The 13,953-nt window shown below is 37.4% G+C and overlaps 1 protein-coding gene across 1 annotated transcript in view; it reads left to right on the top strand.

Moving 5' to 3' along the window:
• The window catches only part of LOC124272396 (collagen alpha-1(I) chain-like), a 116,746-nt gene that overhangs the window by 43,307 nt on the left and 59,486 nt on the right, over positions 1-13,953 (top strand). Inside the window, 1 exon segment of the mRNA XM_046707563.1 lies at positions 2,545-2,709. Coding sequence (XP_046563519.1) covers positions 2,545-2,709 — 165 coding nt within the window.

Raw genomic sequence — 13,953 nt, 5'->3', positions numbered from 1 at the left:
AAACCTTTGAAATCCTGCTGGTCTGCTAGCCTGAGTCTACAAAGTTTTGCTGATGATAGGTAAAAATCAAGTTATGCTAGCTTCATGTATATTTATGCTAGTTTTCATTGTTAATCATCTTGTTTATCAGCCATTGTCTTTGTTAGCCCTCATGTGCCCTATATACTCCCTGCTGTATTCATTCACCACCTCATGCTTGAAAACGGTATAAGTATCTATACTGAAACGGCGCTATTGTACAATAAAGAAGTTGACTTGCTATTCCTGATGCTAGTCCTCATTGACTCAACCAGTTCCGGAACCGATTCTCAAAGCTTCAATATGTCTGCAAGCTGGAATGAGTACATTTTTACAAAAAATATCTTTGTTTCATTTTGTGGAGGACTTAGTTTCAAGATCTGTTTCGGCTTCCACTAGTCTTCTATTTGTCCTTTTGGCTAGTTTACAAAAAGTTAATTTCTAAGGCTGAACTTAATGTACCTCTGTGTACCTTTCTGTCACAACATGGCTAGAATATTGCTAATAGTGGCGTAAAAATCATCTCACTCACTCAGTGCCGCCATATAGCTGGAATATTGCTGAGTGCAGCGTAAAACTAAACTCACTCACTCACTCAGTCACCACTCTAGATCCATCTGAGTGAGTATGGTTTTACATAACTTTTAGCAATACTCCAGCAATATCACGGCGGGGGACACCAGAAATGGGCTTAACACATTGTACGCATGTGGAGAATCGAACCCGGGTCCTCGGCATGAGGGATCACTTTAACCACTGGGCTACCCCACCTCCCCTAGATCCATCTGCTTTATGAAATCTCCTTATCTGTGTGTCAATCGCTAGTTAGACATCACATGTGTGTAATGCTACACTGCTATGCTGCTTATGCATCACATGTCTTATGGAAACAGTATTAACCCGGATTTTGATGAATGCTGAAATCATTTTAGAAATTGGGTAATGGAATTTGAAATGTGTTTTTGAATAAAAGAAATTCAGTGTTAAATGCAAGTCATGCTCCAAAGTTAACAGTATATGGTTACATTTGATATGAATAAAGTGAAGCATGGGTATTTTTGTGGCTACGATGATTTTCTTGGTCTGTGAAATGCTGCACAGCATGGTAAATGCCTTGTTAGGAGTCGTGTGGTATTCTCGCGTATGTGGCAATTCATGGACAATGAAACCCAGTGACATACTTCCTTCATTGCCTCTAAATCATTTCAGTCAGTCTGAAATTCCTAACGAAGAAAGTACCTCTTAATCTTTCCTCAAGACTACATGCATTCCAAAGGAAAGAAACACAAATGACTCCAGAACTAAATTCTCCTCCATCCAAACATTAGGGACCACTAAAACATAATTTGACAGAAGCATGTTATGTGGATGCCATTGATTCTGTAGGAATTTTTCACTGGTTTCTTGTGTCATTATAAAGAGAAAAACAGAAGTAAAAGATCTCTTTTGGAAACATTTGAGCATGATTGGGACATTTTCAAGGATTGCTTTGAAATGTATCTGTCGTCACTCAAGAAAGGCAATACTACACAATGTTAAAAATTATGATGTTGTAATTAAATTCTTCTTTGAGGTTCATTCATGAAATCTTTCAAAACTGAAATATTTAACTTGTATTTTCAGATTATATTTCAGAACTCATGGACTACCAAAATGATAAAAACAGATTTGACCGAATTTAGTAGTCGCAGGCATGAGATCGTAACGTGACATTAAAGCAAAATTATGATGTCAAAATAAAACTAATAGCTTTCCCATACATTGAAGGAGGTCTGCCATATGGAGTCTTTCGAAATCATTGAAGAAAGCTGAAAAGTCTTTCACTGAGGCTGTATGATGATGTAAAGGATTGTTTCTTGAATGTTGTAGACTGAATAGGATTTTTTATATAATTTTCAGAATTCTATATATTTTTTTATTTCAGTTCATTTTGTATGTCTTGTTTCAGAATGCATTCGTCTTCAGTGTTATCAAAAAACTAAATTATGAAAATTAAATGCGATGCAAGGATAATTCGTCATGTTTATTTTTGAAATTCAGAAGAATGTCATGTAAGAAACTAGACCAGCAATTTTCTTATTAAAGAACAGATTAAATTGTTCATCGGAACATTCAAATTCTGTTTCCTGTAAATGGTATGGGCGGTGGGGTAGCCTAGTGGTTAAAGCGTCCGCTCGTCACGCCGAAGACCCGGGTTCAATTCCCCACATGGGCACAATGTGTTAAGCCCATTTCTGGTGTCCCCCACCGTGATATTGCTGGAATATTGCTAAAAGCGGCGTAAAACTAAACTCAGTCAGTCAGTCAGTGTAAATGGTATTATTTCCAGGAACATAGCTTAACAAACATACATGTAGTTAGCCTCATGTTCGATTCAGTGAGTGCTTTTGACAAGATTTCAATATGTGCATGACAAATTTCATTGATATGTCATATGAAAACATCATGCATAGAATTTGTTTCAGCTTTTCTTATGTGTACAATAATCATGAAATGTTTTATTGACCAAACTGGGCTGTTTTTTAGTTGACGGTCAGTGGAGTGAATGGGCATCCTGGTCTGATTGTACACACGATTGCTTACGCCACCGACGAAGAAAATGTGATAACCCAACCCCAGCCAATGGTGGTGCATATTGCAAAGGAAACGGTTTAGAGAGTGAAATATGTACAGGAGACGATTGTCGAGGAGGTAGCTCATTGGTTAATTACCTCACTTAGTGTGTTGTGTAGGGATGCTTAGAAACCGTAACATTGGTTCCCCAGAATGCACTATCTACCGTTGCGCAGTTAAACCTTTTGCATGATGTTCTGTTCAGTATTGAGAGTTACATTGATACAGTTGAACTGCATGGTATTCTTCATTCAAATAATCATCTGCACTGGTCACGTTGAACAGTTTCTTCTTCTGAATTTCTCTGGCATGATCTAGTTGACTCTCTGCACCACTTGTCAATACTTCTTATACAACAGTCATCTTTCTTCAGCTTTAGCTGTCTCTAGAGCTCTCTTGACTTGGTTAGTGACATGTCATGTATATTTAGATGTTCTTGTTCAGATCTCTGGATGCATTTGATTATGAGTCTAGTTGCCTGTTTTCTATGATAATTAGTTGCATTTGTTAATTAAGTGCACATGCTTATTGTAAGGATGTTATATTTGCCAATTGTTTCTATCAGTTTCAATGTTTTGTTAAAAGAATAAGTTCATGTCAGGTAACATTTCTATGTTAATTTTAATGGCAGAAAATAATACATTATGTGTAATGTTATAATTACTGATTCTTCAGCTAAACGTTATAATATCATTCATATTTGTGGCAAATAAGGATGTCTGAATAAGGAATACTGGTCTTCAATATAAGTGTATTACCTTTATTCAAGATAATTATGTTTTGAAGCTGTGCTAGTTTGTATGGTTCAGTACTCATATTTTCTGTTACGCCAGAACATATTTACCTGTGGCGACATGGAGCAAGGATTGTATTTTTTCAATTTAGAGTATTGTTAATTGTGATGATGATCAGACATTAAACTGAATCTATTAGAAACTATTAATATTATGCTTTCCTTCTGACAGAGAACTATTGTTTGAGCAAACAGATAAAAACATTAATCTTTTCTGCATTTCTTTGAAGTTTGTTTAATGTTCCATTCATAAGTGCTAGAATGTCATATGCTGAATGTAGTAGTGTAGATTTAAAGACATGGTGGCACATCACACTTGCCCTAAAGCAATAGACAAGTTGTAAAATGTAAATATAATTATCTTCTTTGACATGGAGCTGCATATCATTCCATGCTATATGTTTAATAATTAGTTGTGGATTGAGGATAATGAGACAGGACAGATAATACAAGATGGTACCATCAGACGTAACATTGCTCAAGAATTATTTTTTTAGGTTTATTGTGATAAATTTCAGTACAAGACTTGCTGAGTTTCTCATTTATTCTTTCATCAGTGAAATCTTTTACGATTCATCAATGAATACACATTTCAAGTTTGAAGTGTATAAGTTTCCTCGCTGTGAGATTCCTATTCTAGTGACTACTATTCCACAAAGATTTCTTTTCTTCATTATCACTATGCTAACTGCCATATTTTAGGATGCTGTAGGATAGCCTAGTGGTAACGTTTGCTTGTCACCCCAAAGACCCAGGTTCTGTTCCTCCCATGGGTGCTATGCGTGAAGCCCATTTCTCGAGACCATTTTGTGATATTGCTAGAATGTTGTTAAAAGCGGCATAAAATTTTACTTGCTTATGGCACCACGATGCCATTGTATACAAATTTAGTCTCCCATTTGTTAAGAACCTCATTGGCAAGAGGATGTTTGGTAGGAACACCTGTGTCAGTTTAACAGATTATATATTTAAAGTTTCCGTTCCTGGAAGGGAATTATGTCTTTACTGACATAGCTAAAGTGCTCCTCAACCTGCTCTGTGCGTGAGCTGTTTCACACAGTGTAATGGATTGTGAAAAAGAATGTCCTTATGTGTGGAGATCTCGTAGGTGTCATTTATCTCACAGAAGACACTGTCGCGACCATAAAATTCTCTCCCTGTTGTGGCGACACTTGAAACAATGTGGATAATTTCACATTCATCTTCGCCATTTTTTTTTTCAAGTAGGAAAGCTTAGGTTTCTCTACAGTAGGTTTAGCCCATTGTTAATGTGAGAAGTATACTTGTCGAGACTCTCATTGTAAGTGTTGAATGTCAGGGAGCGTGAAATCTTATATCTTTACATTCACAGAAGCAAATGTTTTATAACATACTAGGCCGTATTGGTCCTCTCTTTTTACCTGTTCAGTAATGCAATATAAATGTAACAATCAAGTCATCTGGACCCGTGTTAATGGAGATGCATGTCTTTTCACACTATGCATACCAAGCTTGCTGCCACACTTTATCTGTGAATGTTAAGAATGTCTGGCCTCATTCATATATATTCATGAATCCTTCAGGTAAACCGTGTATTGTGCAAAGGAAAATAAAATCGTCATTTAAAATGTGATATGTAAGAGATAGCGATAAAATCCTATCCATATTCATTAGTTTCAGCTATGCTGTTACGTAACAAATAATGCTATATGCTGAGGTAATTATATTTTTTTAGTGGGGGGATAAAAATACCTGCATTAGACTTTTGAAAATATACTAGAACATTCAAATTGGTTAAATTTTTTTTGAGGATTGAAAAAAGTATGCCCACAAGATATATCAGAAAATATGACGTAGGTAATGTTCAGTTGATGTGAAGTCTTATCTGACACTCATGTCTCCTATAGAGATAGTGTATTTTATTACCTTAATGTCAGTTGGGGCTTGATCTTGAATCTTGACTCTTTTGCATCTATCTACACTCAAGTGGTCATGCTATCTGTCTTGAAATGCCTGTCAGTGCACACACTGTGTTCATGTATCAGGTGCTGTACGCTGCTGGATGAATTCATATCACGCTTACGTCAAACAGGACTACAGTCAGCCGAGTGCGCGATAAACGCTCCATATTCCCCATCAAGGCACCCTCTGGAGTGTTTTACAAATTACTCTCATTTTTATTGGCATTTTAATGAAATGCTTCAAATGCTTTATCTTCATGGGTAGAGAATGGCATAGCCTGCTGGGATCAGGTGCTTGGGTGTCCTGATACATTTGCAGTTTTTTTTTGAAGTTTGTGTTGTCAACTGAACAAAACTAATAGGTAATTTTGAAATATATTTACATGTGGACTATGACATTGTGTGTCTTCACTACGAAAAAACCCTCCTAATATTAATGATCCCATAAATTGTTTTTGAGTGTAAAACCATGGATGGGTTTAGACAGTAAAGATTTGTTTTTAGGTCTGGAGTTGAGAATTATATTGTTATTGCGGATGGCTGTGCACTAGGTTTGCACAAGGTAATGCTGGGTGAGGCCCTCCTTGTTGTCGACGGCAACGTTAGGCGCTGTTATCTGTGGCTTGGCAAGACACATGATAAAGTGGTATTCCACTGCAGGATACACCAAGTCACCTGTCTACTTGATTGTACTGATCTCACTCAATCCTTGCACAATCCTTATACGCAGAAATTTACAATTAGTTGAACCAGCTGTATCGGAGGAAACGCCATAAGGCGCCCCTTTGAAAGCCCGCTGTTTAAGATTGTTTGAGAAGTGTTTTAACAAACCTTGAAATTACTGTATGTGGTCCAGTATGCAGCATATGGGGCAAGTGAGTTAGTTCAAAATTGCCTCTGTTCACCCAGCAGAAAGTGGGTACCCGGTGGGATAAGTCATGTAACTATTATAGGGTTATCCAGGGTGATAATAAGCAGATTATAATTTCAAGACCTACACTTTAAGCAACCGCAATGGTTGGAGAATAGCGCATAACACATACACTTATTATTATCATTATTATTACTAAATGTATTTTTTTCATCTCATAAGTAATATTAATGACTATATGTTAATACTGAAACATTATCATGCAGGTTTTTCAGAATGTGAGATATGAGGCTTTTTATGTTTGGTATTATATATTTTTTAAACAAAATTTTCAAGGGACTATCAATGGATTTTGTTCCCTTAAGGAAGGCTGTTTGGGCAAGAAAACATGGAGGAAATTCATAGTAATTTTCATCATTGTGAAGGGATAATAAAGCAAGTTTCACTAATCTTTATGGCCTAAAACAATTTTAACTGATAGTGAAAATACCTTAAGTTTTACCTATTACCATTATTTAATGAAGCACTTGTTCTTCATGGTTTTGGGGCAGTGGGGTAGCCTGGTGGTTAAAGCATCTATGTATGAAGCCCATTTCTGGTGTCCCTCCCCGTGATATTGCTGGAATATTGCTAAAAACGGTGTAACATCATACTCACTCACTCAGTCTTCATGTTTTTACCAGTGATGAAGTTCTTGGAGATGTTGTTTAGGTTTCATGCAGTTTGTGGTGTTTTTTTTGTTTTCTCAGTAAAATAAGAAGTAAAACATCTGTCTACCATCACAATCTTTAAAAGTCACAACGGATCCTCCAGCCAAAGATACTACATGACCTGTTTCACTGACAGTTATCATAGTTATCGAGTTGCTTTCTTGCAAAAGGAGTTGTATCTCCCATTAAAAGGCACTTATTTCATTATGTACGTTTCCAAAGAACATTTTAGCGCCTGGACTCCAGTCTTATCTTGGAACAACTGTTGTAAAGATGTGTCACGAATTGCTGATTGTTTTCTCTGAATTGAGATCTGTCTACTCATAAGACAGATCTATAAGGTGTTTATTTATTTGTCTATATCCTTCATCTAATTCTGTCATTCTGCTGAACACATCATAGTCAGGTTTCATACAAAGGCTGCTTCTCTTCCAGCTCGCACCTTCTGTTTCTAGCATTATGTGTGGATGCCCAGCTTCCAAGCTTGTCAATGAATCGTTTATATTAGGACAAAAAAGCCATCTTTTTTCCTGCCTCCTTAGTTCAAGTTTAAGTTTACTTTTCCCCTTACGGAGATCAGACACGGAAATAGAACAATAAGAGTATTGTTTTCAGCTGGGAAGTTAAGATGTGGAGGATGACTCGGATAGAACAACCTGAATCGTTGGGGCTTGCCAGTGTGTTGCGAAATGGGGAGGGAGGGGCTTAAAGGGGTGCTGAGTGAGTGAGTGAAGTTGTTTTTCCATACTATGAACTATGTATATAATGAACATGCTTATAACAAACTGATGGATATATTGAGTGGAGTTCGTTACAACCATAATTTACTGTATTAGTAATTGTCTCTGAAAAAAGAGACTTGTCATTAGAGAGTATCGCTCACATATGAGAGTTTTTAAGAAACAATTTGTAACATTATACCATTATATTATGTTATTTCATATTAATTTTAATTAATGATAGTTCAGTAAATTAGAAGATAAAGCTACTCTGTTTTCGATTTTGCAGTCCTGATTTAAGACAGCTAAATGTAATTTAGTAACCCAAACGCGTTAGCCCCTTTCTTCTCTCCTTACGGAACATGGGAGTGCTCAGTTGTCTAAGGCGCCACTATGTAGAGTTGCATCCCTTAATGCCAGAAAGCTATCAATATGAAACTTGATTATATTTCTGGGTTTGTCAGCAATCCTTACTTGCGGGTTTTACCACAGTGGTAATAGCCTCTGAGACCTGCATCACTTTGGGCTTACTTTCATTTTTAAAGCTGACAGTTAAAAGTAGTCTTAAAAACGAATTCACATACTCACTCGCTTCTTCCTAGAGTCGGGCGGTGAGGTAGCCTCGTGGTTAAAATGTTCACTCGTCACGCTGAAGACCCCGGTTCGATTCGCCACATGGGCACGTGTGTGAAGCCCATTTCTGGTGTCCCCCTCTGGGATATTGCTGGAATATTGCTAAAAGCGGCGTAAAACTATAGTCACACACTCATTCTTCCTAGAGTCGCGGGGCGGTGGGGTAGCCTAATAGTTAAAGCGTTGGCTCGTCACGCCGAAGACCCGGGTTCGAATCCCCACATGGGTACAATGTGTGAAGCCCATTTCTGGTGTCCCCTGCCGTGATGTTGCTGGAATATTGCTAAAAGCGGCGTAAAACTATAGTCACACACTCATTCTTCCTAGAGTCGCGAAACATGGTCAAAGGTCACTATTGTATGTTAATGACACTGAAGGTGAAGAATAAAGGTTTCATAACAAGAACTGTCATCACAGAATTAACTCTGCAGCTTGTTGTGAAAATATTTTTGTGAGGTGGTGGGACCCTGTGGTCACCCTCATTAATGTAAACATTTTCTTTCTAAGGTTGATAGTGTTTGTGGTCAAGGGTAGAAAGTTTTGTTTGTTTTCTTGGTCACAAACAACAGGGACATGTGTACAGCGAACAGGAAGAACATTCTACATGTATCAGTGAAAGTGTTTAGGAATTATTCTTAAAGCACAGCTCAATCTTAGAATGCAAACAGACTATTTCTGATGAACTGGTGATTATATTTCCTTAGCATAGCATACAAGTTTAAGTTAAGATCAAAGAAAAGTAGGTATTTCAGCATTATTTCAATCCAGAGAAGGTGGTCAATTTTGTAAGTTAAGTTTTGATCCATTAAGAAATTTACTCGATGATTTCATTTCACTAAGGTCAGACTAATATTATTTCTTGTTTTACGGACTTTTGTCCTCGGAAAACCTAAAGGCAGGAGGGGAAAAGACACACACAAAAATCACAAGTCGTAATAATATTCCTTTTAAATCCTCAAAATATTTTACTTTTGGCAATTTCTTCTAAGTTTAAGTTTTTGGCCAATAAATATATTAGGATTTTATTTTTTGAGCGGGGAAACTTAAATTGTTTAACTTATTTTTGAAGAAAAATGGCCGGCGGATCGGTAAAACAAGAAAAAAAAAGGCCTGGCCTAATGTAGAATCATGATCAGAGAGAGAAATGAAGGATGCTTGTACATTGTTTAAGCAAATCATATTTTCTGAAAATTCTGAAAGTAACATCCAACAGGTACAGATTATACCTAACTCGTAGATCTAAGATTAGCATTGTGCCATTACCTAGTAAAGTTTCTGGGGCACACAGGCTTCAGAGGGTTTGTTAGACTAAGGCTTAGTCTCTGAATATATGTAATTTTGATAGTAACAAACAAGCCCATTTATATTGAAAAGGAGCCCTAGGGAGACCAGAGAACCTGAGGAAATCTAGACTTGCTTTATTTAGGGCTTTAGCACTGCAGAGAGGGCTTGGCAGTAGGGAAATTAATGTGGTTCAGGGACTGTGAGACAGACTAAGGGTTTGTAGTAGGAAAGGAGGTAACAAGAAGCACCTGCTGCCTGTATCTGGCTCCGTAATGGCCAGGACAAGGTGTAGCTGTAATGACCTGACCAGAAAGTATCAGAAAGCTGATACTAATACAAACATACAGGAATGGTTTTCATTAACAACTGTAACCAACTATCTCACAGCCCCACTTACTGTAGTTGATGCAATAAGTGTTCTAGACATAAAGTAATCCACAGTACTAGTAATGAGATGCTGATTGACGCCATTATTATGATACATCATATTAAGTATGGGATTGAACGTTGGTTGTGTTATGATACCAACTTCTGTTTTGCTTTTTCAGCAAGTTCATATTATTTACGTGTTTTCATTGAATACACCTATATATTTTCTTTTTGGTCTTTGTGTGTGGTGCAGAAGTTTTGGACATTTTCTTTATGATGAGTACAGGATAGTTAGAAGCATTTGTCAGCTTCACAAGTGGTTCATGAAGAGCTCTCTTTATTTTATGAAATTATGGCGTAAACATTCCTTCTGGATTATGGTTGCCTTAATTCTGTGCTTTCCACAGACATACAGAATGAAGTGAAAATCTTAACACTAAGTCATAGCTATCCCTAGTGGTATGCCCTCCCAACTGACAGAGTTATCACCCCCTGACCTAGATGTCACTGTATTGTTCTTTGAAGTTGAGGATTTGGATTTTTTTGCAGCTGAAGTTGGGACAATATATATTAGTTATTCATTCAGATATAGTATTTGAGGAGTTTGTGTGACAGATCAGTTCGAATGATAGATATTATATTCTCAATAATTGTTTAAAATTGGGATAAATGATATAAGTCAGTTGTTTTTTCAAAGATATTGTTCCAGGTGTGTACAAAGTTCAGAAAATTGACATTACATTTCCAATAATTGTTTAACATTAGTTCAATCATAGCAAAGCTTTCATTACCAACTGGAGCCAACTGGAAGCCTGGCAAAGGGTCTGAAATTCCTGGCGGAGGTATGTGAGCTTGGTTTACAACTTTCACAACTAATTCTGTTGGTTTGGTGTAATGAGGAGCTACTAATGTGGCATATTTACTCACTGAGATACTGGTGTTTGTGTATGTGCCAAGTAAACTATAAACACGACTGACCGGAATAAGTTCCAGATGAGGGAAAGTAGTAGCACTGCTACACTTACAGATGTAGAGGAGAGATATCAGAGGAGGGATGCTGAAGTACTATTGGAGAAGCTCTTCTGCATCACAAAGATTTTGGATGGACCCCTAAGAAAACAAGAACCAACGCGACACCTATACCTAACCCCCATATCCACCCATACCTCCCTACCGTCATCATTCCAGAGAGCTAAGAATCAGGGCCCTTATTCTCGAAACGTTCGTAGCCCTAAGAATTCTTAACTTTGATCGTAGCAAGTGTGTTAAGAATGGGCTTAAGAAGTTCGTAGGGCTATGGACGTTTCAAGAATAGCTAGCCAGGTCTTGAAAAACGAGACCCAACCTAGCCCCAATACCTAACCCCCTATATCCATCCACCATCATTCTAGAGAGCCAGGAATCAGGTTTTGAAAAACAAGACCCAACCCAGCCCCAATACCTAACCCTTCATATCCATCCACCACTCCCTACCCACCATCATTCCAGAGAGTCAAGAATCAAGTCTTTATGCAGGAAGCTATGGTGATCTGTCAAAGATATATCTCAGGGTGTCAATCTGGCAGATGGCAAATTCTTTAAATTCAGTTTTTATTAATGATTTTTTAAAATATTTGAGCCAAACCAAAATATTTTTTTGTACCTCGACTTTCAAAGGAAATATAACCTGTTTGTTAATGAAATCAGAACTATAACTGTCTTAAGTGGAACATATTTTCTCATTTCTTGTGAGTTTTATTTCAGCACCACAGGAAATCTTGAACCAGATGTAGTTGGGAAAAAGTGTTTACATCAGTTGTCAAGATAAATTAGAAACATCAAAAGTTGCATTCTGCCTCTTTGATGGTTTGACATGAAACACGAGTACCTATACTATGTAGATTAAAATCTGCAAACTTGTTGTGAATGATCCTTAGCAGTTTATAAAATGGAATGGTGGGAAGAATGAAAGTAATCGCCTGAAACACCTTGTGTCATGCTTTATACTGGAAGTGATATTGATCCATGTTTCTGGGCACATGTCCTGTTGACGTACACATTTAATTGTTATCTCATTTGATGTGAATGTCTAATTAGTTTCTTGATAATAATAGTAAGTCGTGTTTTTTTCAAACTTCAGGGTTTAATATGATCAGTTGATATTTACATCAACACAGGATTTTGGTCCAAAAATCAGATTGTGAACCATCAAACTTTGGATGCTCATAAACTCCAGGTGCGAGGTGACAATTATTCCAGTTTTAACACAAATGGTTTTGATTTGGGTTTTTTCCCGATTTGTGAAAGTAAATTTCCTGCCTTACAGATGGGTTATGATAAATACTTTGTTATCAGATTCATATTTGAAGTTCAACTGGGGTATGGATGCCTGGCCATGGTAACTAGCTCCATATGGCTGAGTTCTGTGGTAGGAAGGAGTGGGTGTATGTACTTGCACCATGTTGAATGTGGATGTAATTTCTTCCGTAATATCAAATGGGTAATCATAATGTGTCTGAAACAGATTTGTTGGTGCTTGTTAATCTGAATGCATGACAGAAGGAGTGCTTTGAATGCTAATGAAATCCTTCTTGATGGGTGTATTAAGTTTTCTGTTTTCTTAGAGCTGTTCCTGGAGCCATTACAAACTGAGCAGTCGCATTGTTATTCCACCTCTCAGCTAAGTTTGTCTGTTTAATACTGCTGTAGGGGATGTCTGTAAATGATCAAGTCTAGACCAGACAATCCAGTGATCAACAGCATGAACATCGATCTACACAATTGGGATACGATGACATGTCAACCAAGTCAGCAAGCCTGACCACCTGATCCCGTTAGTCGGCTCTTAAGACAAGCATGGGTTACTGAAGACCAATTCTAACCGGGATCTTCACGGGTTTCTGCTAAGATCCTGTGAATATTCGGGTTGGTCTTCTTCAACCCATGGGTAACTTGACTTGAAAGATCATGGCATCCCAAAGTGTTGATCAATGCTTATGTAATTAATCACTGGAATCTTCGACTCTGAAATGCATTGGCCTGAAATGGATATACAAATCTTCCACCACTCGTGTCATGGAGACAAGGCGGACACCCAAAAGCCACCAGGCACAATTGAGAATGGAATCAGGTTAGGGTGTGCTGGGTTTATCAAAACAACAATTCACTTACAGTGAAATATTTTGTACCCTGTAAATCCTGAGAGTTTTTATAGCTGCAGTGTTGTCCCGGGATGGCAGTGCTTGTGCTGATTCCTTGTCACCTAGTATATGGTGGGTAAGAAGAGCCAGGTTGTTATGGACCTGTGCAACTACTTGTCAATAGCGGGATAGTGGGGTAACCTAGTGGTTAAAGTATTCACTAGACCCGGGTTTGATTCCTTACTTGGGTACAATGTGTGAAGCCATTTCTGGTGTGCCCTATTGCTAGAATATTACTAAAAGCGGCATAAAACTAAACTCACTCACTCAACCTGGGTTTTATTCCTCGCTTTGGTACAATGTGTGAAGCCATTTCTGGTGTGCCCTATTGCTAGAATATTACTAAAAGAGGCATAAAACTAAACTCACTCACTCAACCTGGGTTTGATTCCTCACTTGGGTACAATGTGTGTAGCCATTTCTGGTGTGCCCTACTGTGATATTGCTGGAATATTGATAAAAGTGGCATAAAACCATACTCACTCATTTGTCCATAGTTGATGATGGGAGTCATCACATTGATATAAAACATAAGTTCAGGATACAGAAGGAGAATGACATATCTCAGTTTTCAGGTAGGCTCATGTAGGTTCTTCTTTCATCTTCAATAGGGACACAGAATTTAGAAACTGATATATTAAATGTAAATAATGCTATGCCATGCTAGAAATTTCAGGTATTATTTCATGATTTCACAAATACCTGTATTTCAGTTAAGAAATTACAAAACCTATTGTTATTTGTTTGTTTCAGAGCAAAGGGGAACTTTATGCTGATAACGAAAACTGTATTTCTTGAAATGTGATTATTGTTTAAAACTTTAA

This window comes from Haliotis rubra, unplaced genomic scaffold (assembly GCF_003918875.1).
Source record: "Haliotis rubra isolate DU_JTF1 unplaced genomic scaffold, ASM391887v1 Scf17, whole genome shotgun sequence".
Lineage (NCBI taxonomy): Eukaryota > Metazoa > Mollusca > Gastropoda > Lepetellida > Haliotidae > Haliotis > Haliotis rubra.
This window is presented reverse-complemented; position numbering and strand designations above follow the sequence as displayed.